This window comes from Serinus canaria, chromosome 1 (genome assembly GCF_022539315.1).
Source record: "Serinus canaria isolate serCan28SL12 chromosome 1, serCan2020, whole genome shotgun sequence".
Taxonomy (NCBI): Eukaryota; Metazoa; Chordata; class Aves; order Passeriformes; family Fringillidae; genus Serinus; species Serinus canaria.
The window spans coordinates 111090387-111113888 of record NC_066313.1 but is presented as its reverse complement, the minus strand read 5'-3'; the positions used below and the strand labels follow the sequence as shown (position 1 = coordinate 111113888).

Genomic DNA, 23502 nt, shown 5'->3' with positions numbered 1-23502 from the left:
TGACAGAAAGGTCTGAGCTGCTTTTTCACCAGCTTCACCTGGTGTTTCTTGGCTGGTAGTTGGGTTCTTGGTGGGTTGTGTGGCCACAGCTACTGCATGGTGCCAGCAGAAGTGGAAAGCTGTAGCAGTAGAACCAGAGAAACCTGAAATGTGATCAATTTATGATGGTTTAAACTTGGGAGGACTGAGCAGGGCTGTGGAGGTTCATGTTGGATCACTGCACAACAGGAATCTCCTAAAAGTAAAAGGGAGAGATCCCTTTGGGGATCCTGGTGTGGGCAAATTTGTAGGGATTTTGGGTGCCCCTTTTCTGGGAATGATGGAGCACAGTTCAGAAATGCCCAAGCCAGCTCTGGCCAGGACTGACCCTGGAAATGGGACCAATCCATGTCCTGCTAAATCAGCTTGACAAGAGTCCACAGGCTCTTCTGGAGTGAATTGGGCTGGAAGAGATCTTAAAAGAAGACTTGGGGTCTGCACAGCTTCAAAATCCCTGGGCAAAGTGTTGGGAAGCTGACAGCACCCACTGCTAATATCTGGGGGCGATTTTGCATCTCCATGTGTCCACTGTGACCAGTAGAATCCACCTGGTTACCCAGCAGGTACCATGATTCAACAGCCTTTTCCCAAAATGCAAGTGTGTAAGAGCAGATGAAGCAAAACTGAATAGATCTGGGGACATAAATGATTTCTTGAGGACTTTGAGAATATCAGACCTTTTCCTAGTGACACTCAAGACATGAAGAAAGCCCAATGATTTGTGAGAATGTTATCACAGACATAGCATTTTCCCATGAAATGTGTGCCTCAGCAGGCAGTAGGGTGAGGTTGGTTTGGCCAGGTGAGTATCAGGGTGCAATGCCTAGATAAATACAAAAACAGATTTTAAAAGGCTGAAGTCCAAGTTGAGGTGAGAGGGTACAGAGGCAGAAATATAACCCTTACAAAATCACAAGTGTGTTCTCCATCTGAATTTTAGTGATTTTCATTCTCTAGCCTTAATGTTTCAAGAAATGGGGTTCTTTTTTCTCTTGGGGATCTTTCTTTCTCTTTTTTCCTCTGAGGGAAAAGGCTTTTCTTTGCAATAGCCAGCATTAAATTACTCTTGTATTAAAATACTGAATACTCTGCATGTTGACTGTAAAGCACATAATTTTAACATTAATGGAAATGCTCTGAATAATGACTTTTATTTGAACTTTTTACAGTAGTGTTCCAGGAGGCAATCTGAACAACATGGAAATCTGTTTCTTGGAATTCCAAAAGAGTACTTATAAAATGTGAGGTCGAGGGAGGCAGGAGATAAACTGCCAGAAATTAGAAGCATTAAGTTGATGGGAAGGAAGGAGGAGGAAGGATGTCTGGGCAGGCAGATGACATGGGGGGGAAAATGAGCCATGTGGCTTCATGGCTGCTTCACACTTATCACTGCTGCAGTCAGAGCTGACAGATACACACCCCTGGAAGAGAGCAAACATATTGTTGGCTTGGCACATTTGGAAGTGCATGTGCCAGCACACATGTGCTGCAGTTTAAGCAGGGCAGCCAAATGCCTAAGGCAGGCCAGCTTGATGCCAATTTTAATTTGCCAGTCAGACTTGGCTAGTTATCACTTCTTTCCTTCAGCATATTTTGCAAGCTACTGGAGAGCACTAACACCCAAAGCAAGCTGAATGAAGCTCTCAGGATAGATTACAGGAGATCCTCTCTTTCTCACAGGGCTTTTATTCTGAGCTTTGCTTTGTATTCCTTCCGTGGTTCAAAAGCTTTGTCTCTTCTGTCCTGGATCTGGACTTAGGGGATGGATCTGCAGGTGTGGGAACATTGGTAGCAAAGCTTCTACCTTAATATTATGAATTGCAGAGAGCCCAAATTGCAAATTACCTGAATTCTAGCAATAGCTTTTGCAGTCATGCCATGTAAGTCTTCAGTAGATATTTTTGTCTGACTGCAGTGTGTCAGGCAGCACAGCTGGATCTAAATCTGCTTTCTGCATGGAACTTCTAAGGAAACTTTTCTCTCTAGTCACAGGATAAGTATGGGAGACAATTACTAAAATGCATGACTTTGCTTGTAGGAGCACCTAAGGGGTGTTTTTAATGGCATTGCAGGGTGTTTTGCCATGTTCATGTGTCAATGAGGTGTAAATGCTTTTTCTTTTATTTCATATGCAAAGTCAGAATGGAGCCTGGTTCATAATGTGAGACTGAAGACAGAGGGAATGAAAGAGGGCTACGTGGAGAAACTTGCAAGTTTTCATTGAACTTGAATTGGAAAACACAATTTATAGAATCACAGAATGGTTTGGGTTGGAAAGGACCTTAAAGATCTCATTCTAACCCTGCCATGGGCAAGGACAGCTTTCACTATCCCAGGTTGCTCCAAGCCCTGTCCCATTTGGCCTTGGACACTTCCAGGGATGGGGCATCCACAAATTCTCTGGCCAGCCAGTTCAGGGCCTCCCCACCCTCACAGGGAGAGATTTAGTCTTAGGGCAGGTAACCTGGTCTGTCTCTGCTGGGCCTAGGGAACCTGGGAGCTCTTACAGCTTTTCTGTGAAAATTGCTTTCTTATCTTCTCTGCTGCTGTTAGCAATGAGATGGATCACAGCAACAATCTCCCTGAGCAGCTGCAGGGTCCTCAGAGCTTCTGAATTGTGGAAATGCCAATTTTCTGTCCATCTCTTGGACAGAGGCAATGACCTGACTTGTCTTTTGCTTGCTACATTTGAGCTTATGTGATCTCTGTCCCTGATTCTGGCCATCAAGGTGACCTTGTGCTTCACCCTGCCCATTTTCCTCTCACTGTGGCAGGGCTGTTTCTAATCCCTTGGCTGTGGTTGTTCCTCCTAGTGCCAAGAGCTCTGCTCTGAACCACATCCCCCTCTTTAAAAAGCATCTCCTCTAAAGCTCTCAGCAGGTCATTCCCAATCCAGATTGGAACAATGCTGGACAAATCCCCTGCTGAGCAATGCCCCATGTCAAGGGCAGCTCTGGCAGCCCATCCTGGGTCCCCCTGGCAGGGATGTGCCCCTGGCAGGGAGCCAGGGGTGCCAGCTTTGTGTCATCCCCCTGGGCAAGGCTGTGCTGCCAAGGCTGGGGCACACTCACCATCCAGAGGTTCCCTGGTGCTGGAATGACCCTGGAGAGGTTCCTGCCATCCCAGCAGATGGCTGGGGGCTGCTCTGAGCCCCTCCCTGGGACCAGACCGGCTCCCCAGGGTGGGTGGAGCAGTGGAGTCAGTGATGCAGGAACATCCCTGGCACTTGGTCTTGCTCTTGTCTTGAAAATCAAAGGCTTTGCCCGAGGCTGAAGGCAGAAAGTTCCTTTGTATGGTGGCTTGAAACTGCCATAATTAATATTTTTAGAAAATCCTGGCTGGCCCAGTTACTAGAGCAGTCTTACTGACTGTGATATACCTGTTTACCTCTGAACTATGTAGAGAAACAGCAGGGAAGTAAGAACAGATTTTTTTTATTTTTTATTTTGCAACTGGAAATAAAAACATGCCAACAGAAAAAAAACCACCAGAATTTTTGCAGTCTGGGAAGAAGCAGCCTGTTTTATTAATGACAGCCAATATGATCAGAGATGAAGCAATTTGTCAGCGCTGATTTTCGCTGTGAATAATCCAAGCTGGCCCTTGAAGACAACCTCTAACTCAATTACAGCTGGGTTTAAAGCTCAGCAAATTGCATTACACAAAACTTCAGAAGGACTCAGAATAATAAAATATAGAGTAAATTTTTTGCTACAAAACCACTATCCATCATCAGTTACATTATGCCTAGGCAGGGATTCTGACCCCTTAATTGGCTGAGGACACTCTCCCTATCTGGGGGTGCTGATATGAAAGCAAACCCAGGATATTATCTGTGTCCAAATGCTGTTTCCAGATCCCCAAGGTTCTCTTGTTCCCTATCTGTATTTCCTACACAAGGGACCAAGGCTGATAATTTAGGTTGCCCTGGTACAACTGTTTGTGGATCAGAAACATCAACTACATAACTGAAATGATCAATAGAAACAGTTGAAATATGTATTTCTTTTTTTAGCTGCATCATTTCAATGACTGTTTTCAACACAGCTCTGCTGAAGGGTTATTTTTAACTGGAATAATTTCAGTGCTCCTGTTTTCTGTGTGACCTTGCAAACAATTGTTTCCAAAGAAATGAGGCCTTGGGGATGGGAAGGTGTGGCTGGATTGGGCTCTAATGGGAAGTAGGTGTTCTTAAGGCAGGTTTCCTGTCCAAAAATGCCCTTTTTGGAACTGTAATGCCAGGTCTGATGCTACCAATAGATAAGAAATAATAGGAGGAAAAAAAAGTAAGAAACCACCTTAAGATAAATAGAAATAAAATAGATAAAGATAAATAAAAGCAGTCAGTTTTTATTTATGCCATCTAGCTTAATCAGTTTTTATGTAATTGAAATATCCCTCTTAGGTCACCTTGGAAGTGGATAAAGAGGAGACCTCAGTGTAATGGGGATATGGGCTGTATCACCCATGTCCAAGTGAGAAATGAGGTCACTTTTTGGCAAGTGGTGTGAGGTTTTTTTGTAGTTGATTTTACTCTCTTTGCCCTTTGCTAAACAAAACCCAAGATGCAATTCAGGGAAATTCCACAGTACCACACTGAGGTTCCAATTCCACTCATAAAAGTAATTCTGCTGAGTTGAAGACAACTCCTTGTCCATATTTAAGTTAGCCCTGTAAATAAACTGTGCTGGATCAAATCTTCCATTTCCTGCAGGAAAAATAGAAGGGATTACTTCTCATGGCTGGCATGGTAATTAACAGGATTTGGGAAATACATTCTTGCAGCTGCTTTCAAAATTAACTTCAAAGATTCCATTAATCCCTGCCTCTGAAAAAAAAAATAAAAATTGTGATTACAATGTCTTTGGAGAAATAATGTTTTAATTCAAAATATGCTAATAACATAAATATTAAGCAAGCTACTGTTTGTGCTAATTACGTTGATTACATTTGGTGTTGGTGTAAATATTCAGTTTACAACATTATATGGAATCTGAATACAAAATCAGCAGGTTCTCACTGTGCTGATTTATAAATTACAGCCCAGCATTGGCAAAAGTGGGGCACAGCTAAAGTTCTTTTCTGTGCTATTAGAATATTTAAAACCAGCACTGTAAGTAGGTTCCTCTCTCCCAGGCAGCAATTCCCTCAGCCCATTTTCATCAGATGCCTCCTAATTTATCCTGGGATCTGCCTCCATCCCTGGGGCCCAGCCCTGGAGGAGCTGGAGCTGCTGCAGAGAGCCCAGAGGAGGCTCCAGGATGGGCAGAGGGCTGGAGCAGCTCTGCTGGGAGGAAAGGCTGGCACAGCTGGCATTGCTCACCTGCACAGGAGAAGCTTTGGGCTGAGCTCAGGGTGGCCTTGCAGGGCCTGGAGGAGCCCCAGGAAAGCTGGAGAGAGACAATTCCCAGGGGATGCAGGGACAGCAGCCAGGGAATGGCTCCCAGTGCCAGAGGGCAGGGCTGGGTGGGATCTTGGCAATGAGGAATTGTTCCCTGGCAGGGTGGGCAGGGCTGGGATGGAATTCCCAGAGCAGCTGGGGCTGCCCCTGGATCCCTGGCAGTGCCCAAGGCCAGGTTGGACACTGGGCTTGGAGCAGCCTGGAACAGTGGAAGGTGTCCCTGCCATGGCAGGGGTGGCACTGGATGAGCTTTGAGGTCCCTTCCAGCCCAAACCATTCCATGGTTCTAAGTGTGCTCAGTCCTGAAGGACCTCCTGCTGTCTGTGTACACTCTGAGCATTTACCTCAAGCCAGAAGTTCTGTCTGGACAAAAATGAACAAATCATCTAAAAAGCCCCTAAATTGAATCAAATGCCCTAAGCCCATGAGCAACTCTGTGATTAAGCACTGTGTGCATTTGTGTAGCCATGTAAATAAAAATGTGAGTTCCACATGGGCAATGGCTACACTGCAAACACCATTTGTACTTATCAGAGACTTGTTAATTTTGGCCAGATAATACTGTGTTTCCAGGATGACAATGTGCATAACCATGTCCCGTCAGGGACTAAAAAAGTCCCAAAAAACCACTGTCCCTCTGTCAGCTCCAAGCCACTGCAGTTAGAATCCCATCGGCTCATCTCAGCCCACCTGTGTAGTTTTAATTTATTAAAATAGCTGTAGGAAAGCCTTAATAAAATCAGGGACAATCAGGAGCCCAGTCAAGTAGAAAACTGTCTGACCCATGAGGATAATTACAGGAGTTGTCAGAGTGCCAGGGATCATTTAGCTTTGACAGCAAGTATGGAAAGATGGATTTTGGTGCTCTTGCTCTGGCAACATTGTGCTGCCCTGGCAAAGCAAAACAGACAGAAAACTGGCTGTGGAAAACACCCTGGGAGTAGAGAAGCGTGCAGGGAGGAGGGGATACACAGGTGAGAAAACATAAGTTGATAAATAATTTTTCTTTCTGTCAGGCTGCTCAGGAAATGCAGTCTGTGATTTCTCACAATGATGTGCAAGACAGAAGTAACAGACACATTATCAGATTTATCCAATATTCCAACAAAATCTTGGCTAGTTGTTCTCTACCTGTGTCAATTCCCTTAAATGTGGCCTTTGAAGGACACTTCCATCTCATAAATATTCAGTCCCACATCTATAAAAATGTGTGGAAGAGTGGAGGAACTTGTAAAGGAGGCAGAAGTAGACAAGTGAGGAAGGTTTATTTGTGTAGTGTCTTGTGCAATTTTTATTGCTTTATCCAAGCTCCTGTCAGGGGTTCTTCAGCTCTGGCTGCAGATATTCTTTAGGTGACTGGTGAGAGCGAACCTGTACGTCACTGAGTTGGTTTGGGATTTGCCATCTGTCTGTGCTGCAGACCAGTTTGGAGAAGAAATAATTAGAAGGAAATGAGTGAAATGATAGAAGTTGTGTCTGGCTCTTCAGCAGTGTGCTTTATCTCTCCCAGCTGTTCATTTCCATGCTTTCTGATATATAATTCCAAAAAATACTTTTTAGTGGTGCTAAAATTCCAGTCCCATTACTGGAATCCCTTGCAGCTTCAGCAGCCATAATCTTTTTTGTCACAGCAACATAATTTTCCCTGCTCTTAATTTTTTTTTTAAGCATTGTGATTTATTTTATCCATTCCTAAACCAAATTATTACTGTGTTGTGGCTAAGAGTAATGTTTTTCACACTTCAGGGTGTGAAATGCTGAGTGCCACAGTTTCAGGTTGGTACATGACGTTAGAAAGAGGTAGTGACACAGAAATCTCCAGTAAAGGAGAACTTAACCTAAATGATCATATTGAAACCCCAAATTCTGCAGAGTGTAGACACTCATCTCAGGTCATACTGCTTCCTTCTTGCCCCTACTTAAATTCTGGATTTTTCATTTAGATTCTGATGTATCTCCTAATTATTCTGCTGTGATTGGGAAGCCTTCCTTGCTCGGGAAACACAAGTCCCTAAGCAGGTATTTTCAGTGACATTTTTATCTGCAGAAAGATCATAAACTCCATGAATCTTTGATATTAAATTTTTCAGTACTTTTTTTTACATTAAGGCTGAAACAGCTGAGTTTTTTTTTTTTAATTAAAGCAGAATACTATAAAAAAATGAGGTCCTTATGAAATAGTTTAGTTGGATTCAATTTATGTTTCTTAAAGAAAAATCTTTGTATTGAGAATGGGTGGTGATGCAGAGGGAAGGCTTGCTTGGCACAGTGCTGGCAAAGCCACAGTTTTTTGTGTTGCTTAGTACCAACATGTATTTCCTTTTGTCACACCTGAGGGTATCAAAACAAAGCTTAGAAAAAGCTTAAGATATGCACAAATTTCCCTGCTGCTCCCCTTGCCAATACAGAACATCCTAAATAACTTCTCATATGTGTCACCCCTGTCAGTCTACTCTGACTTTTTCTGCTGTCCACTTTACTGAGACTTTCCACCTGTTTCTATTCTTTTAATTCCACTCTTGGATCTTTTTTCCCATCCTTTTATTTAGAAACACATCCTGTTGAAAATCTGCAGCCACTGCTTTCCTGGGATTCAGCCCTTTGCACCTTGTTGACCCTGCACTGAGGCGAAGCATCAACATGATGTTATTATCTGGAAGAGCCCATTTGTCAGAACGTTCTGGCAATTTCATGTCCCTGATCTTGGACTTTCTGTGGCTCACCATAAAACAAACAACCCTTCTGCCCCCAAAAAGTCTCTAATCAACACCTGGCTGCAATCCCTAACACTGAGGTGCTAATTAAAAGCATCGCTGGAAAGGTCAGGCTATTTCAAGACAAGAACAGAATGTAAGATTAAAGGCAAAAATTAGGCTTGGGGGTGCAGCAGGGGCTAGAAGAATGAGTCAAAAAGCAGCTGCAGTAATTTAACATTCTTCTTGAAATGTCCCCATGGCTCAAAGTTCACTTTTGACCTCAGTTTGCTCGCCTTGGGGACTAATTTAGTACAGATTTTCATACCACATTAACTGGCCTCTGCGTATAGCTCTGAGAGTTTAACAGGAAAGCAAACCTGTTCTTTTCTTACTGGGATTTTGAGCATATGGCAGAAGTCTTTTGAACTTCCTCTGCTGACAAATTGGGAGTCACTTTGATTTTCGGAGACATTTTTAATTATGTGTCTTTGGTGTTTTGTAAAACCACTGAGTTAAAAATTAATATAGCCTGAAGCAGTCATAAACTCTGTTTCCTCCTACGCAACATAGCAACAAAACTGTTTATCATGTTTTACTGTAAAATCATTACAGGTCTGCACTCATGTTCATTTCAGCTCTGATGTTTCTTTGATGCCTGGTGGAATGTTTATTCAATGTTTCTGTCCTGGTGCTCGCCTTAAAAGATGCTGTGGAATTCCAGAAGCAGTCTCTGAAGGAAGGGAGCTGGCTGCAAGTTAGAGGGGATGGGAATCCTCTGTTGGGAGGAAAGGCTGAGGGAGCTGGGGCTGTTCAGCCTGTCAGATCCCAGAAATTATTATTGCTTTTCTTGTATGTAAGTGATTTTAATTTCATCTATTTTATCTATGGACAATATCTGCTATCCCAGCATTTCATACATCGCTTCTTGAAAATACCCCCAGTAACTCCTCCTCATGTTTAGCCCCCTTTTCCTCTGAACCACATTAAAAAGCTCAGCTTTGTTCTGCAACCTGCAGTAGCATCATGAAAGGTGATGAAAGAAGAAAGAAACTCCAGCTGCTAATAATACCAACACCTTGAAAATGTTTTGAAAAGTAGGTCCACTGAATGTATTGAAATAAAAGACTAAAGGCTTTGCAGGAGGATGATCCCATTGTATCTGGCTTTTTCCTGAGTTTCAGTGCCTTGTTAATGAGGAGCTGATTCTGACTTTTAAATCCATTGCAGTCATTTGGAAGATAGCACAGGGCTTATAGATCAAAATACATCTATAACTAAAGGAAAGCTCTCAGAAGCTGGCTTGGCAGATTTTCAGGTTTCTTTCTGTACAAGTTCAGTGGTCACCAATCAAACAAATGGCTGCAGAATATTGCAACTGATTTCAGACTTAAAGAAAAATACCGTGACCTCATGAATAGAAAAACCTTAATTTACCAAACCCAAGTTTTTATTCTTTTTCTTTGACAACATTCTGCTCTCCCCGAGGGGAAATCTCGAGACACGAAATAAATGTGTGAATCCATATTCCAGCACTCCATCATAAGCAGACTGAACCTGACAGGTATAGCCTAGGGAGGTAAGAGAAGCTTTCATAAAGCTTAAGTAGCACAGCCTGAAATGCTAAGGAAATAAGACAACTTGGAAAAGCATTTAAAAATATACAGGGGAAGCAAAAGGAATATAGGTACCTTTTTATTGATAAGAAAAGTATTTTGTAAATGAACACTAAAATCTTCTTTAAAGTTCAGTTTAGAGTTGAAACATGGAATTATTAACTAGACTTTTTATCCAAAGGCACAAAGCAAAACTGGTTGTTGGGTGAATGTATTGATTTCTGGCTGTTGGTAACTTATGCTTTTGTCAAAGGTGTTTATCCCTTTAGAATCCCATTCTCTGTTATTGGCCAAGTTTTTGTCTTGGCTCTGAGGCTCTAGGGACAAAACAAATGTATTTCCATTTTCCATGTCAGAGCTAAGAGCACACGTGAAGGTTTTGTACTTAGCTCATGATTAGGTCTATTATATACCAAAAATACCTTGGAAATACCACTGCTTGGAAAGGTAAAAGACAGAAACCAAAGCAGAGGAGGTTTTAACCAGAAATTTTAGAGAAAATGCCTTCAGATAAGTATGGCTGTATGAATTTTCATGGGAGAATCCACATGACTGTCCAGATGTTGGTAAAAACCATTTGGTTTGCAGTGCTCCTGTACCTGTTCACTTCCTGGTGCTTGAGGATGTGCTGGCTCTGATGGCTGAGTGCAGCTGGATTTATTCTCCGAGTTCAATATTCCCAGATTTTACATGTACAACCCTAAAGGACTATTTCTTTAGTTCTGTTTCAGTAACACACACAAGCATGAATAATTTTGAATAAGAAATATTAGTTTTGCCATACCTTTTAAATACCTTAATCCACCTTGAGGTGCTTTCTCTGGGGAATGATTTCCACAGAGTGACCACTCCTAAGCTGGGAAGTTCCCTACTATTGTAACCACTCTGGTGCTCTGCCACTGTGAATATTCCCACTGCCCTGGTGTTTGCCACCTGTCACTTGGCAGAGTGATCTAAATCAGTTCTTCTTCATGGAAATTCAGGAGGCTGTTCTTTGGACAAAGTGAATTAAAGTGGGAAATTCCATCTTCTCTTGTGGCCGAAGCAGGAAATTAATCTTCTAGCCAAAATGAGATCTGGAGATGCTCCTTAGTCCTCCTTTCCTTGCAAATGTATTTCTAGGGAACATTGTTATTGTGTCTTTTTTATGGCATTGTCCAAATTAACTTCAGGCTGGCTTTGACCCTTATAATTTTGTCCCTGCAAAACTTCATGAGTTCCCTGTAGCCCTTCTTAGTCATGGAAGGGGAGGCACAGCAAGGAGCTGAAGAAATGAAATGCTGCTGAGTATCTCCTACCCTTGTACTGCTGGGAACCTGATTACACACATACATACCACTCATGGTGAAAATTACATCCAGGGGCACAAGCAGTGATGCAGCTGGACCTAAATCTGAGTTTTTTTATATTGGAAAAGAGCTCCAGGATCACAGAGTCCAGCCTTGAAATGGAACTGAGCATTCCTGATTCACTGGCAGTGTCTCAAAGCAGCGTTGCTTGAGGGTGAATGGATTATCCAATGTATTGAGGAGAAGTCAGGCTGTAATTACCAGGAATTCCAAGGGGAAAATGCATGTTCAAGTGTGTTCTGACCTCTTGTTTTGTACTTTTTTGTCTCCCTTAACAGAGACAAGGAACCGGGGCTACAAATGGGAAAGACAAGACGTCTGGTGAGAATGGTAAGGGTTGCCTTTGTTTGTGGATGGAGAATACTGAGTAAAATGGAGCCAAAATACTTCTTACTGTAATGACAGATGTCTCTAGTGAAGCCTTTGGTGTCACAACTTATCTTTTGATCATGTTTGAGAAGCTGGAAGAGCTTCAGCAGGTTTGTTTTCTTTTTATGTGCACGTTTAAACCCTTTGCTGAAGTAGAGTCTCTTTTCTGAGTGTGTACTGTGGTAAACCAAAGGACTTCACAGAAGTCAGAGCAGACACAAATGGGGCTAAAACATAATTAGATATGTGTGAAAAGGGCACTAAAACACAAGGTGGGGTATTATGAGCTGCTCCATGAGTGAGGAAGGTAAAAAGAAATAAAGTTTCAAAGGATTTGCTCGTAGAGTTTCTTTAGTCTGATGAATCCTACCTAACTTTAGACCCAGAACTAAGACAACAAAGTTAAAATCCACTTGTTTAGAGCTCATTTGAGTGTTGCTAGAGAGAAGCTATGGGTGGAGCAGCTCTCATGAAAGGACCAGATGGCAAAGAGCTCCAAATTTCATCACTGGAGTGAGTCTGGACTCATCTCCACTTCTCCAAGGGGTGACTCATGGGGCTTTTTCAGACCATAACAAAGGGGCTGGCAGAGACCAATGTCAGCCCTTTAAGTGACACAAACAATTCTAATTAAAAATGTTGATTTTCCCCCCCCCCCCCCCCCAGAAGAAGGCAAAATGGAATTTTCAGGAAAACAATTATTGTTTGGGGTTTTATTAGCTGAAATCTCATTTTATTTCTTACAGGAGCAGAAATGCTTGACACACAAGTGATAATTGATTAAAAGCTGGTTACCATCAGAAACATTTTTCAAAGGAAAATATTTTAAAATATTTAATTTTTTTTAATACACTCAGCTGAAAAACAAGCACCATTAGAAAGAGGATTGAACTATAAAATGTACTCTGCTTCTGTTTGCTCATCCATTTCTAATTGAAAGAATGTGTTCTTTGTCCATCCCATCCCCTGAAAAGCAGGAAAGATCCAAGTTGTCCCTTCTCTGAAAAGGCTTTTCCAGTGGGTCATTTGAGCAGTTATCTTGGATATGTGTTGGTCAGAGTAGAATTTTTGGGCCCTTTGAGGGAACACATCCTAAAGCATTAAGAGCCTTCTTTATGGATGGTTTTCCTATTACAGGGAGGTGACTTTCCCATAAGGGCTGTTTGCATAATGTTTCAGTAAATGAAATCCATAGATGATGCTCCCACTATGATAAAACACAAATTGGAGTGGAAAAAAAAAACCCAACAAATAAATATTTTGGCTTGTTATAATGTCTTGAATTAGCAGAAACAAATGTACCCTGACAGCAAAGCAATTTGCATTTTCAAGTTAACAGGGAAGGGAAGCAAGCAAAATTATGTCAGCCATTCGGGCAGCATGGGGAGCATGTTTTTCTCTTTTCTGTTTGAGCACATTATGAACTCAGCTCATTTGCCTTGAATTTCTTTCCCAAATAAAAATTTCTTCCTGAATAAAATTGTCCTGTTGTCAAGTTCAGCTTAGATTTACTGATTCTGCAGCATTTTTAAAAGCAATTTTTTTTTCTTAGTGGGGATTTTGAGTGAGCAAGGGCTGCAGCATTAATTCAAAAATATATATGGTTCTAGTTGTAGCATAATTTTATGTATAGCATACACAGACAGATGCACAGTTAATCTTGGGTAAATAGATACCAATTATTTTTTATAATGAAATTATTGCAGAAAAGCTGTCACCTACATAAAACACAGGAGCAGCAGAGGAGATGGAATAGAGTCCTCTGATCTCTCCAGCCCACATGCTTGCATAAAAATAAAGCAGAATCAGAACTTTGAACCTGAGATTGAATGCTAAATCAAAGAAGCAGAAATGTGTAACTCTTTGTCCTTATTAGCTCTGTGTGGTTCAAACTCATGTAGTGATTTATTGCTCTGAAAATTGGGGTGTGCTGGAAACCTACAGACACAATATAAATCCTCTGTTCCATGTTTTTCTGGCCAGAAGTCTGCAATATGTCCATGTCTTAAATGTTATTAGCCTTTTATTCCAAGTGGTTGTTTCTCTGTCAAAAGGGAACTTTCCCTTTTGTTTCCCTCTTGTTGAAAAGGGTGGAAGGAGGAGAAACAAAAAAAACTCTTTCATCCTATAAAAAGAAAGGAAAAAAAAAAGAAAAGTCATGCTCTGACAATGTTTGCAAAGGCAAACTGGTCTGGTTGCTGTCTTTGCTCTTGTTTACAGATCAGGAAAAGCTGCTGAAAACTGGCTCAGACAACAAGCAGAGATGCTTGGCTTTTCTCAGGGTTTGGTTCACACAGTGAGACACTCTGGGGTCGAGCTTTCCTCGTGCATTGCAGTAGAAAATGAATTTTGGGCTGGCCTCTAGGTTAGGTTGAAGCTGAAGAAAATGAAATAATGACCATGGCAATCAGCAGTGTCCCTCTTTGAAGACATGTATGGCCTTGCTGTCACCGTGCAGTGCTCAGGGAAATTCAGTCTCTGAGGATTCCTTTTATAGCAGGGGTGGTTTGGGTAGACACAGATGCATGTTCTTGTTTGACCTTCCTTGGAGAGGAACAGTCTATCCTTAACTGTGTTCAGTTCCTACCCCCACAGCAGCAGTGGCAGCTCTTAGCAAACCTCCCTTCAGCAGCAGGGACAGTTCTGCACACAGGGATGGGTGAGGATGGCAGGGAAGGCCCACAGAGGGTCCCTGGTGCCACCTCCCTGCTCCAGCAGGGCCATCCCAGGGCACAGGGCACAGGGCTGGGTCCAGGTGGCTCTGGAATGTCCCAGGGAGGAGCCCCCAGAGCCCCTCTGGTCCCTGCTCAGGGCTGGGCACTGCCCAGGGCAGAAGTTGTGCCTCCTGGGCAGGGGAATTGCTGGGCTCAGCCCCTGCCCGTGGCTCTGGGGCCATGGCTGGGCCTGGAGCAGAGCCTGGGCTGCTCTGAGCTCTGCACACAGGGACAGACACAGGGACAGACAGAGATAGACACAGGGACAGACACAGGGACAGACCCAGGGACAGACACAGGCACAGACCCAGGGACAGACCCAGGGCCAGGCAGGGCTGAGGCCCCTCTCCCTGGGCTCCTCTCCAGCTGAGCAGCCCCAGCTCCCTCAGCCTTCCCTGGGCACGGAGCTGCTCCAGGCCCTTGCTCAGCTCCAGGAGCTCCTGGCCCTGCTGTGCTGAGGAGCCAGAGCTGGGCACAGCAGCCAGAGGTGCCCCAGGGCTGGGCACAGGGGCAGGGTCAGCCCTGACCTGCTGGCAGTGCCCATCCCGATGCTCCCCAGGATCCCATTAACCCTTCCTGCCCCCAGGACGCTCTGCTGGCCCAGGGACAGCTCGGTGTCCCTCAGGACTCCACATCCTTCTCCAGCAGGTCACCCCAGCCTGTGCTGGTGCCTGGAGTTATTTATTCCCAGGTGCAGGACTCTGATTTTGCCCGGGTTGAGTTTCAGACAGTTCTTCTCTGCCCATCTCTCCAGCCTGTCGAGGTCCCTCAGAAAGCCTGCACAGCCCTTGGGGGGACCAGCTGCTCCTCCAAGCTCTGTGTCATCACTCCAAGCTCTGTGTCATCATCAGACTTGCTGAGGAGCCTTCTGCCCCTTCCTCCAAGCCATTGGTGAAGAAGTTAGACAATCTGGGCCCAGTATTGAAGCCATAACCTCACTGGGACCTTGAAGGACCTCAGTGTACCTGAAACCCAGGAGATGCTTATTTGTGAAACTGCAAACATAACCTGTAAACCTGTTCCATAATGCTGTTCTCTGTGGTAGAAAATCCAAAGGGAAGACAGCACTACTGTTCCCACACAGCTCAGTGTGGGATAAGAAGCTGTAATTTCTTTTATGCTTACCTGGTTTGATTAGTTGGGACAATCATATTTGCAGATGCAAATATGAAAACAGAATGTTCCCCCCTGACTATTCTTAGTGAATAAGTGATTCTTCTCTTTGACCTTGGCAATGTCACAAAGTTCCTTTGTAGGTTAACACTTGTCACTTCTTGTTCTGTTTCACATTGCTCTGTATTGTTTTTTTTTTTTTTCTTGTGGTGTAATTTGCAAGCTGCTCTCATGCAATCTACTCTTTAATAGCCCAGCACAACTGCCAGGGAAACAATTGCATCAGAAGCAATTATTTCTGTCTTCAAATTTAGAATCGCTCTTTTTCCTATTAATAGATCTCGCCCTTTCTTCTCAAACTACATAAAGCATGTGATTATTAATTGGTATTAATATTTTTTCTTGGAAGATGAGATTTATCATTCAGTAACATGAATATTTATGATAACAAAGTGAGTGTTTTCATGGGACAAATTCTATGCCTTGCTGGCTCTGAGTGAAATGAAAATGAGTAGGTTCTGCATGAACTGAGATGTCATGGAGGATTAATCCAATCACAGCAAGATGGTCAGTTGTATTTTCAGTTTCTTCTCATTCCCAAACACTTGTCAGTGTATGAGCTTTGCTTTAGGACATTTAGAAAATTATACATGAATAAATATTCTGTGTTTCATTCTGTGCATGGGATGCTTCTACATAAAAGATGAAGATACAGTCGATTTAATAATTAATAAATAAAATTAAAATAAGAATTTACTTAATAAAGTAAATTCTTACATTTTAAATCTAAAGTTGAGTCTCTTCAGTCTGAATGCTTCTCGAAAACATGAAGGGTAAGGGTATTGCAGAGCAGTTCTGTGAGGGAGAATAGAGATCTCTCTCTAGTAAACTCTCCTGGTGTAGGGATGGGCATCTTGAAGTGTTATCAACAGTCCACTCACCCACTCCCTCTGCTCAAGAAATTTGGGAAATTCTGCTCACAGCACTCAGGAATACGAAAAAAACCTCACCAGATCTGACAGAGTGAATACTAATCTTCATAGTTATTTATGTAGAGTGCTTAGCTTAATAGAGCTTCAATTCCTGGCTAGAGGCCAGGATCATTATTGTAGTATGGGCTAATATAAATATCTCTTTAAGAACTCAAAATTAATTTTCCACTAATATTCTCCAATGGCTGTGCAAAAAATGTGCTGGTTTTGGGAACAGCCCTACAAATAAACTTACTGGTGGAAAAAACGATTCTGAGGAGGGAGGAGAACACATGAGGGTAATTTGTATAAATATTCAAAGGACCTCATGGAACATGGTTTACTGTATTTTCCCGGGCCTAGAGGTCACATTTTTTTAGTCCAAGGAAAGGGCAGAGCCTGAACTGCTGCATTGCAATGCTCCTGTATTTTCTTTCCCACAAAACACCACTTGTGTGGCAAGAGATGAATTTTCAGTAGTGCAAGCAACTGCTGAATCAATGTAAAAAAACCCCACCCGACCCTTTCAAATTGCTGCTCTCTGATATTTCACCCCCACAGCACTAATCAGAAATTAGGATGAGGAGTATTGGATGAAGGTAATTAATATTGAGTTTTCCTGGGTGATAGGCTAAGAGCTGGCAGGGAAATTAGCTTGTCTTGTTGTCTCTTTTCACTGTGGTGTTCTAAAATTCTCTCATCCCTTTTAAGTGGTGCTTCAAGGGATATGATCTCTCAATAATGCAGTCTCTCTTATTCTACTTTCAGCCAAATTCTGCCCTATTTCCTCCAGTCTAACCAGTACTAGTGGGGATTTGGGAAGTGTAATGAGAATGATTTGTTGTACCTCATCCCACATCTCTTAAAATAAAAAGTCTGTGCCTCAGCAACATTCCCAGACGTGTCTGCAACCACCAAATACCATAACACCTTCACAGAGCCTAAATCCAAAAGTGTCTGAACCCTCAGCATGGTTACATAAGTTGTGTTCGGTCATGTACAGATCACTGAGGCTCAGAGAGAGGTGTAAAAATCCTGTGAGAACTCAACACTGTGATCTGTAGCTGAGGGGGGATTAGATCAGAAGAGAAAAAGTCCCAAGTGAACAGTTCTAGATGAATCCCATCTCAAGGCGTGGCAAAAACACTGCAGGAAACTGCTGAGTTTCAGTTTAGGTGTTTTCCTGGGGACAGCTGCACACAAAGTTTGCCCAGAACCAAACCAAAGATGTCTCAGGTGCTCTCCTGGCCTGGTTCTCTCTTTTTTTCCCATCCTGGTGTGTTTATCAAGGAATGTTCCCATCCCTTGCCCATCCTGGTGTGTTTATCAAGGAATGTTCCCATCCCTGCAGCAGCCAGCAGGGCTCAGCTCAAGGCAGATTGAGCCTTTAATAAAAAGGCTCTGGGATTGCTCACAGATCTTCCCTGGAGAGGATGCTGAGAGGAAAAGAAGGGAATTATACATGAACTTTATTTCCTTTCCTAGGTGAATTTCCATTTCCAGAGGCCAGGGATGAGCATGAGTCCTCCCCAGAGGGATGCTGTGTGCTTATTTATTTGGGATGATGAAGGCAGTGAAGGACTGTTCACAAAACTTCTCTGATCAGGAATTTTTGGTGTTAATCCAGCAACAAAATTTCTGAAGTGATGATTTTTATGTGTGTTTGAGATAATGTGGGCACCTTCTGCACTGAAACTTCACCTACACCCACGTGTGCCTGTCCATGTGCAGTGACCATCTGGTTTCATGGAGAGGAGCCTCTGGGGGAGTTTGATCAATGTTTGATCTAAACTAAGGTAATACTTCTGGAAGAGTAGATATTGTTCTTATTTTTCTGTTTCCTGTCAAGTTGGCTTTGGCACTGTGCATTGCTGCTGAACCTCATCTGGTAATGAGGAGCTTTCATGTTTTAAAAGTTTAGGCAGAAGCATCTTTAAAAAAAATAATTGTATTAGAAGTCTCATCAATTAGCAGCAGTCCTCTTGTAGTCTGGCTTGTGCCCTGGCTCTGGAATTCCCCACAAGTTTTGATTTTGTGTATCATTTATAACCACTCTCATGATTCCCAAATAAGTCCATCTTGCCACACAAAGAATATAGCACTATCCACATGAAGGATATCTTGTCAGTATGTTGCTAAATAATGTTAATTATGCAGCTTTTTCTTGCATGTTTTGGGTTTCTTTTTTCTCTTCTTGTAATGCAGAAGTCCCACAAGAAAAAAAAAAAAAAAAACGGAGCAGAGCAGCACAAGCATAGAATAAAAATTTCAGCTTTTTAAACATGCTTTTTAAGGAGTTCAACAATGGGAAATAATTTCAAAATATAAACCTTCTATTACTGGTACCTTTGACAAGAAGAATCTTCACACAATACTCGTGCTACCAGTGAATCTGTCTAGGTACTTATATGGTCCTCACCAACATAGTAACTGAGAGTCTTCCAAATATTTAAAAATAGAGATAACAATAACAATTCTTGCCCTGGTCCACCTCTTTATTTCCAGCTTGCCAGGAGAACAACTTGATTAATTTATGGGATCTTTGTTTTGCACACAGTGCCTGCACACAGCTTTGGAACCTTGTGTGCCTGCATAGATGAGATGTTCTCAAAGCCAGTGAATCCAAAAATCCGGCTGCATTTCTAAAAATGTGAGAGATGAACACATGTACAGGAGTTATATATATTTCTATATGGTCCCTCACAGTCTGCTCCTTTGCAGGAGGTAGCAGTCAGTAGAACTGCAGCATTCCTGCAGTATTGAGAACAGGAGAAGCCCAAGGAAATCATCATGAGGTGCCTCATTGTGAATTTGAACACCTGAAAGGTGGTGCTAGCCTGTCACATTCATATTTTCTGGAAAAATCCCTTTGCCCAGGATTTTTCTCTGGGAAAGCTGAGAAGCCTCAGAAAAAAGGAAAACAGTAATTATCTGATTTGCTTCTCCTGTGTTTTGCTCCTTTGGAATGTGTTTGGAGATTGTTTACCCACAGGTGATTGTTTCATTGGTTTCATGTGAATTGTTTTGACTCATTGGCCAGTCAGGGTCAAGCTGTGTCGAGGCTCTGGAAAGAGTTTTCATTGTTCTCTTTCTAGCCTTCTGTCTGTGTCCTTTCTGTATTCTTTAGTATAGTTTAGTATAGAATTCTTTAATATAATATAGCATCAGAAAATAATAAATTAGCTTTCAAGAGCATGGAGTCAGATTCATCCTTCCTTCCCGCCACAGGGCACCCCACAAAAAGAATAGCAGCCCAGCTCCTTTCTGAGAAACTGTCTGGAAAATCAGCCAAGGTCATTAGGGGGGGAAAAAAAAAGTCAGTGATTAGAAATGAAGAAAAAAATTAAATTAAGAAAATAAAGCTGTGATGATGCTTTGGTGGGTTTTGCCTTTTGGATGAATCATAAATAATGCTGGAGTTCCCATCAAGTGTTAAAGAGGAAAGACAGAATTGAAATGATGCCTTTGACAAGTGCCATATTTCTTCTGGAAATCAGTCTGTAATTATCAGTGAGCTGCCTGACTGTGCACCAGGGAGAAGGAGCCTTCTTTCCCTGACTGGCACCTAACTGGCTGCCTTCCACAAATCTGCCCTGCCTGGAAAATGTGGTTTTTTGGGAGCAGGAGCCTTTAGTTGTGCTTTGGTGCTGACCCAAAGGGAGGACACAGCTTGAGCCAGCCCCTCAACAATCTTGGTAACACCTCTGAAGTTACCTCTGAAATGAATCTGCTCCTGCCTCACCAGGGGTGGTTTGGGGTGTGTCAGGATTGGGATTTGGGGGCTGGAATATTTACCTTGGGAATTCATGGAGCTGGGCTGACTGGCACAGCTTGGAGATTCATCTCTCCATGTTCCCCGACACTAACAACCCATGATTAAAAGGCTACAAGAGCTGCATATAGCTGAGCAGCATGTTTTTTTTTAATTTAGTGGAAGTGAAAAATGAAAGAGGAACGCAATCAATGCCCAACAGTGGTTACCAGGATTTACTGTTGTGGAAACATCACTTTTCTTTTTGACTGTACACATGACTGTACACAGACCTGCTTTACTTCACACCACAGCCTTTTGTTTTCTTCTGACTTGGGTTTGTAAATGGAATGAAAATACTTTCCTACTTTAGAGCTCCTCCGTTAGCAATCGGTAAATGATTAATCATATTTTTTTTTCTGAAGGTTTTTAAGATTTTAATTTGTAGCACACAGCTGTCTTCAGGCACTTAGCTTGATGCTCCAAAATTAGCTTGTAATTTGGTGTTATCAGGCTCCCTTGTGTAAGCAGGCACCAGAATTTAGAACAGCAGGAGTGTTACAGACATGATGAAAATGTGGTCCTTTGCTGAACTGATGGCCAGAACAAAAAGCAGGAAGGAAGTAGATGCTGCATCAGGAACCAGCACAACACTTCACCTGCAGTCCCCATGCTCAGAGCATTTCAGGACCTTATTTAAAATGCTTAGGTTGCTTGTTCAAGAGAAGGGAAGGGTGTCTCAAAGTCAGCCCCACATGTGTCTTGGGTTCCTCTGCCTCTCTCTGGAAGTTTGGGGTGAAATTCTTAATGTCTGGCTCTTTGGGAGCACATCCATGTGAGAGACCTAAAGTTCTGTTTGTTGTCAACAGAGAAAAATGTATTTTTTGGTGACTTTTTTTGAGTTTATCAGAATGACCTTCTCTGGAGAGCTTGGTGTTCCTGGATCTTAATTTGATTTAGGCTTCTAATTTGCTTAGTTCTGTCAAGGCTGAGGAATTTGTGGGTAATATTAACATTACAAAGTAATAAAAATAATACAATAAAACACATCATCAATGTAAGAGTGTTTTGTCTAACTCTGGAGTTAAGTGGATACTCAGAAGGCTATTTAAGAATGTCAGGTTTGTACCTGGACATTTAACTTTACCTTAAATCCATCCCAAACCACTCCATCCTTATTCAGATTTGACTTATCCTGATCACCTTGTGCCAGCTCTCACAGCATTTTATCTGTGGAAATATGGATGTGAAAACGTCCAAATATTTTCTGGCTTGAGGGTGTTGTTAGCCAGGATGCTGGATTTGATGGAAGCATTTGCTTTAGCCAACCACTCTTAGTATTGGTTCATTTTCCCCTCAGCCCACAATGGGTTAGGAATAGGAAAGACTGAGAAAAATACACATATTTTCCAAGGAGGAATTTCCAAGAACAGAAGAAAGTTGGATAGCACCGGATATGGAAAAGGCATTTTGAAAGTCACAGTGGAAAAAAAAATAGGTCAGGGTGCTCTGGAAGCTCCTGGGAGATGATGTGGGTATTCCAGAGCTGGAAATCAGCTCTCAGCGCTTCTCCAGGGTCTCACAGTGACATTATTTAATCACCACTGATGAATGAGTTCTCTAACTGTATTTTGAGTATCTCATCTTTCATTCTAATTTATACCTAAAAGCCCCTGAGACTGCTGGTTGACTCTAGGTGGAGAAAGCATTAATTATTCCTTAGGTTTTAGTGAAACACTGGCACTCCACAGTGACCAATTTGCTACTCCTGTAAAAGCTGCCAATAAAAGATGGACATGTACAAATATATTCATTAGCACAAACTAATTAAAACCCAGGCTAATAGCCAGGAGCACAACACGTTCCTGCAGGATTTTGGAATTCATTTTGTGCCTGTGCTAATCCAACAATAACTATCACTGCAGCTCCTAATCTAAGTTAAAGATCTCCTACTGATAGACACCTAAATTTAGTTTATAATGCTCACAGACACTGCAGAGGATTTCTGACCCAGGTGTCTGACAGGAAACAGGGATTGGACATGGGGAAAATTCTGGGCTACAGGAATGAGCCATGGAGCAAATTCTGGGCTACAGGAATAACTGTGGGGAAAATTCTGGGCTGCCGGCATTGGCCATGGAGAAAATTCTGGGCTGCAGGAATTAACTGTGGAGAAATTCTGGGCTACATCCTTTGTTGTGTGGTGGAACCAAACACAAGGGTAGGAGAGGTGAGATTAATTAAGCCTGAAGAATTGTTTATTCTTCTGGCCTTTGATTTCAGAGCTGAATGTAGGTTATCAGGTGTGGTACCTTTGAGGGAAGGTGTGGATACACCTGTGTGTATTCCAGACCTCCAGCTGCATTTGGGTCCCATCCTGAGGAATGATGGGAGCCCATGAACCCCATCCTGGCTTATCCAGGTTCATAGAGCACAAGTGAGGATCAGACAACCTCCTTCTTTTCAACTCTCAGGGGACAGAACCCATCAAGGGAAGGACTTTGAGACAGAGCTGAGCTGCATCCAAGGCTGTTTGGTGTCCTGAAGCAGCCACCTCTGGGTCTAGCAGCCAGCAGAATAATTACCAGCAGAAAATGTGTATTTTAATCTCAACTAATGGTTGTATTCATCAAGCAGACAGCTGTATTTGTCACTGGCAGAAATTTTTTGGTGACCTTTCCAATGACTCTGTTCACAACAAAACTCCATGTCTCCAGTGAGAGCTCTGTGTCTCTCATGTGAGCTCTGCCTCTGACAGGCAAAGATGTGGAGAAATGGGGGGAAAAAGCATTGCTGGCTTTTTTTAGCCAAGAAGGTAAGAAGACAAATGGAATATGTGGAGGTTTGGACCTTTTCTGTCAAAGGGTGATGGATGCTGTCAGCAGAAGGCAAGACACTGGCTTTGCCAATCAGTCATTCTCTCCATCAGCACCATTTGGTGCTCATCTCAGACAAACTTCTTTGGCTTAAATTCCTTCCCCTGTCAAATTAAAGAGAAAGAAATGGCTTTTCTAGACCCAGGTGGGAAGGAGTTTGGAGATTAATGATCCATAAACAGTGGTGTGTATTCCTGTGCCATTTGCCCAGCAGGACCAGGTGTGGGAGGCTTGGTGGGCATTGTCTGCTCTCACTGCTGGACCTCTTTGAAGCTTTTCCACAGCTATGCCAGAGAATAGTGTCATAATTCTTGTGTAAGTATTTATGGTTTTCACAGGAGGGACCACAGAAATAAAAAGCACAAGATTTAAGTCATGAGATGGAATCCTCTGGAGGTTCCTCAGCTCAGAACCCATTCCATTATGGAAGAACATCAAAAAGAAAATGTAATTTTTGGCAATTCCCCCCCAATCCTCTCCATGCCACGGGCAAACCTTGGGGACAACACAGTCTAGAAGCTGTTCTCAGATGCAGCAGAGTTGTGAAGATTTTTGGTCTCTATTCATCTCTTAAGAAGATTACTGCAGCTAACATTAGCCTTTTTGCTAT

At 42.6% G+C, this 23502-nt stretch overlaps 1 protein-coding gene across 1 annotated transcript in view; it reads left to right on the top strand.

The window, feature by feature from the left end:
- The window catches only part of PCP4 (Purkinje cell protein 4), a 50616-nt gene that overhangs the window by 6564 nt on the left and 20550 nt on the right, over positions 1 to 23502 (top strand). Inside the window, exon 2 of the mRNA XM_018913411.3 lies at positions 11377 to 11428. Coding sequence (XP_018768956.1) covers positions 11377 to 11428 — 52 coding nt within the window. The remainder of the gene's footprint in view (positions 1 to 11376; positions 11429 to 23502) is intronic.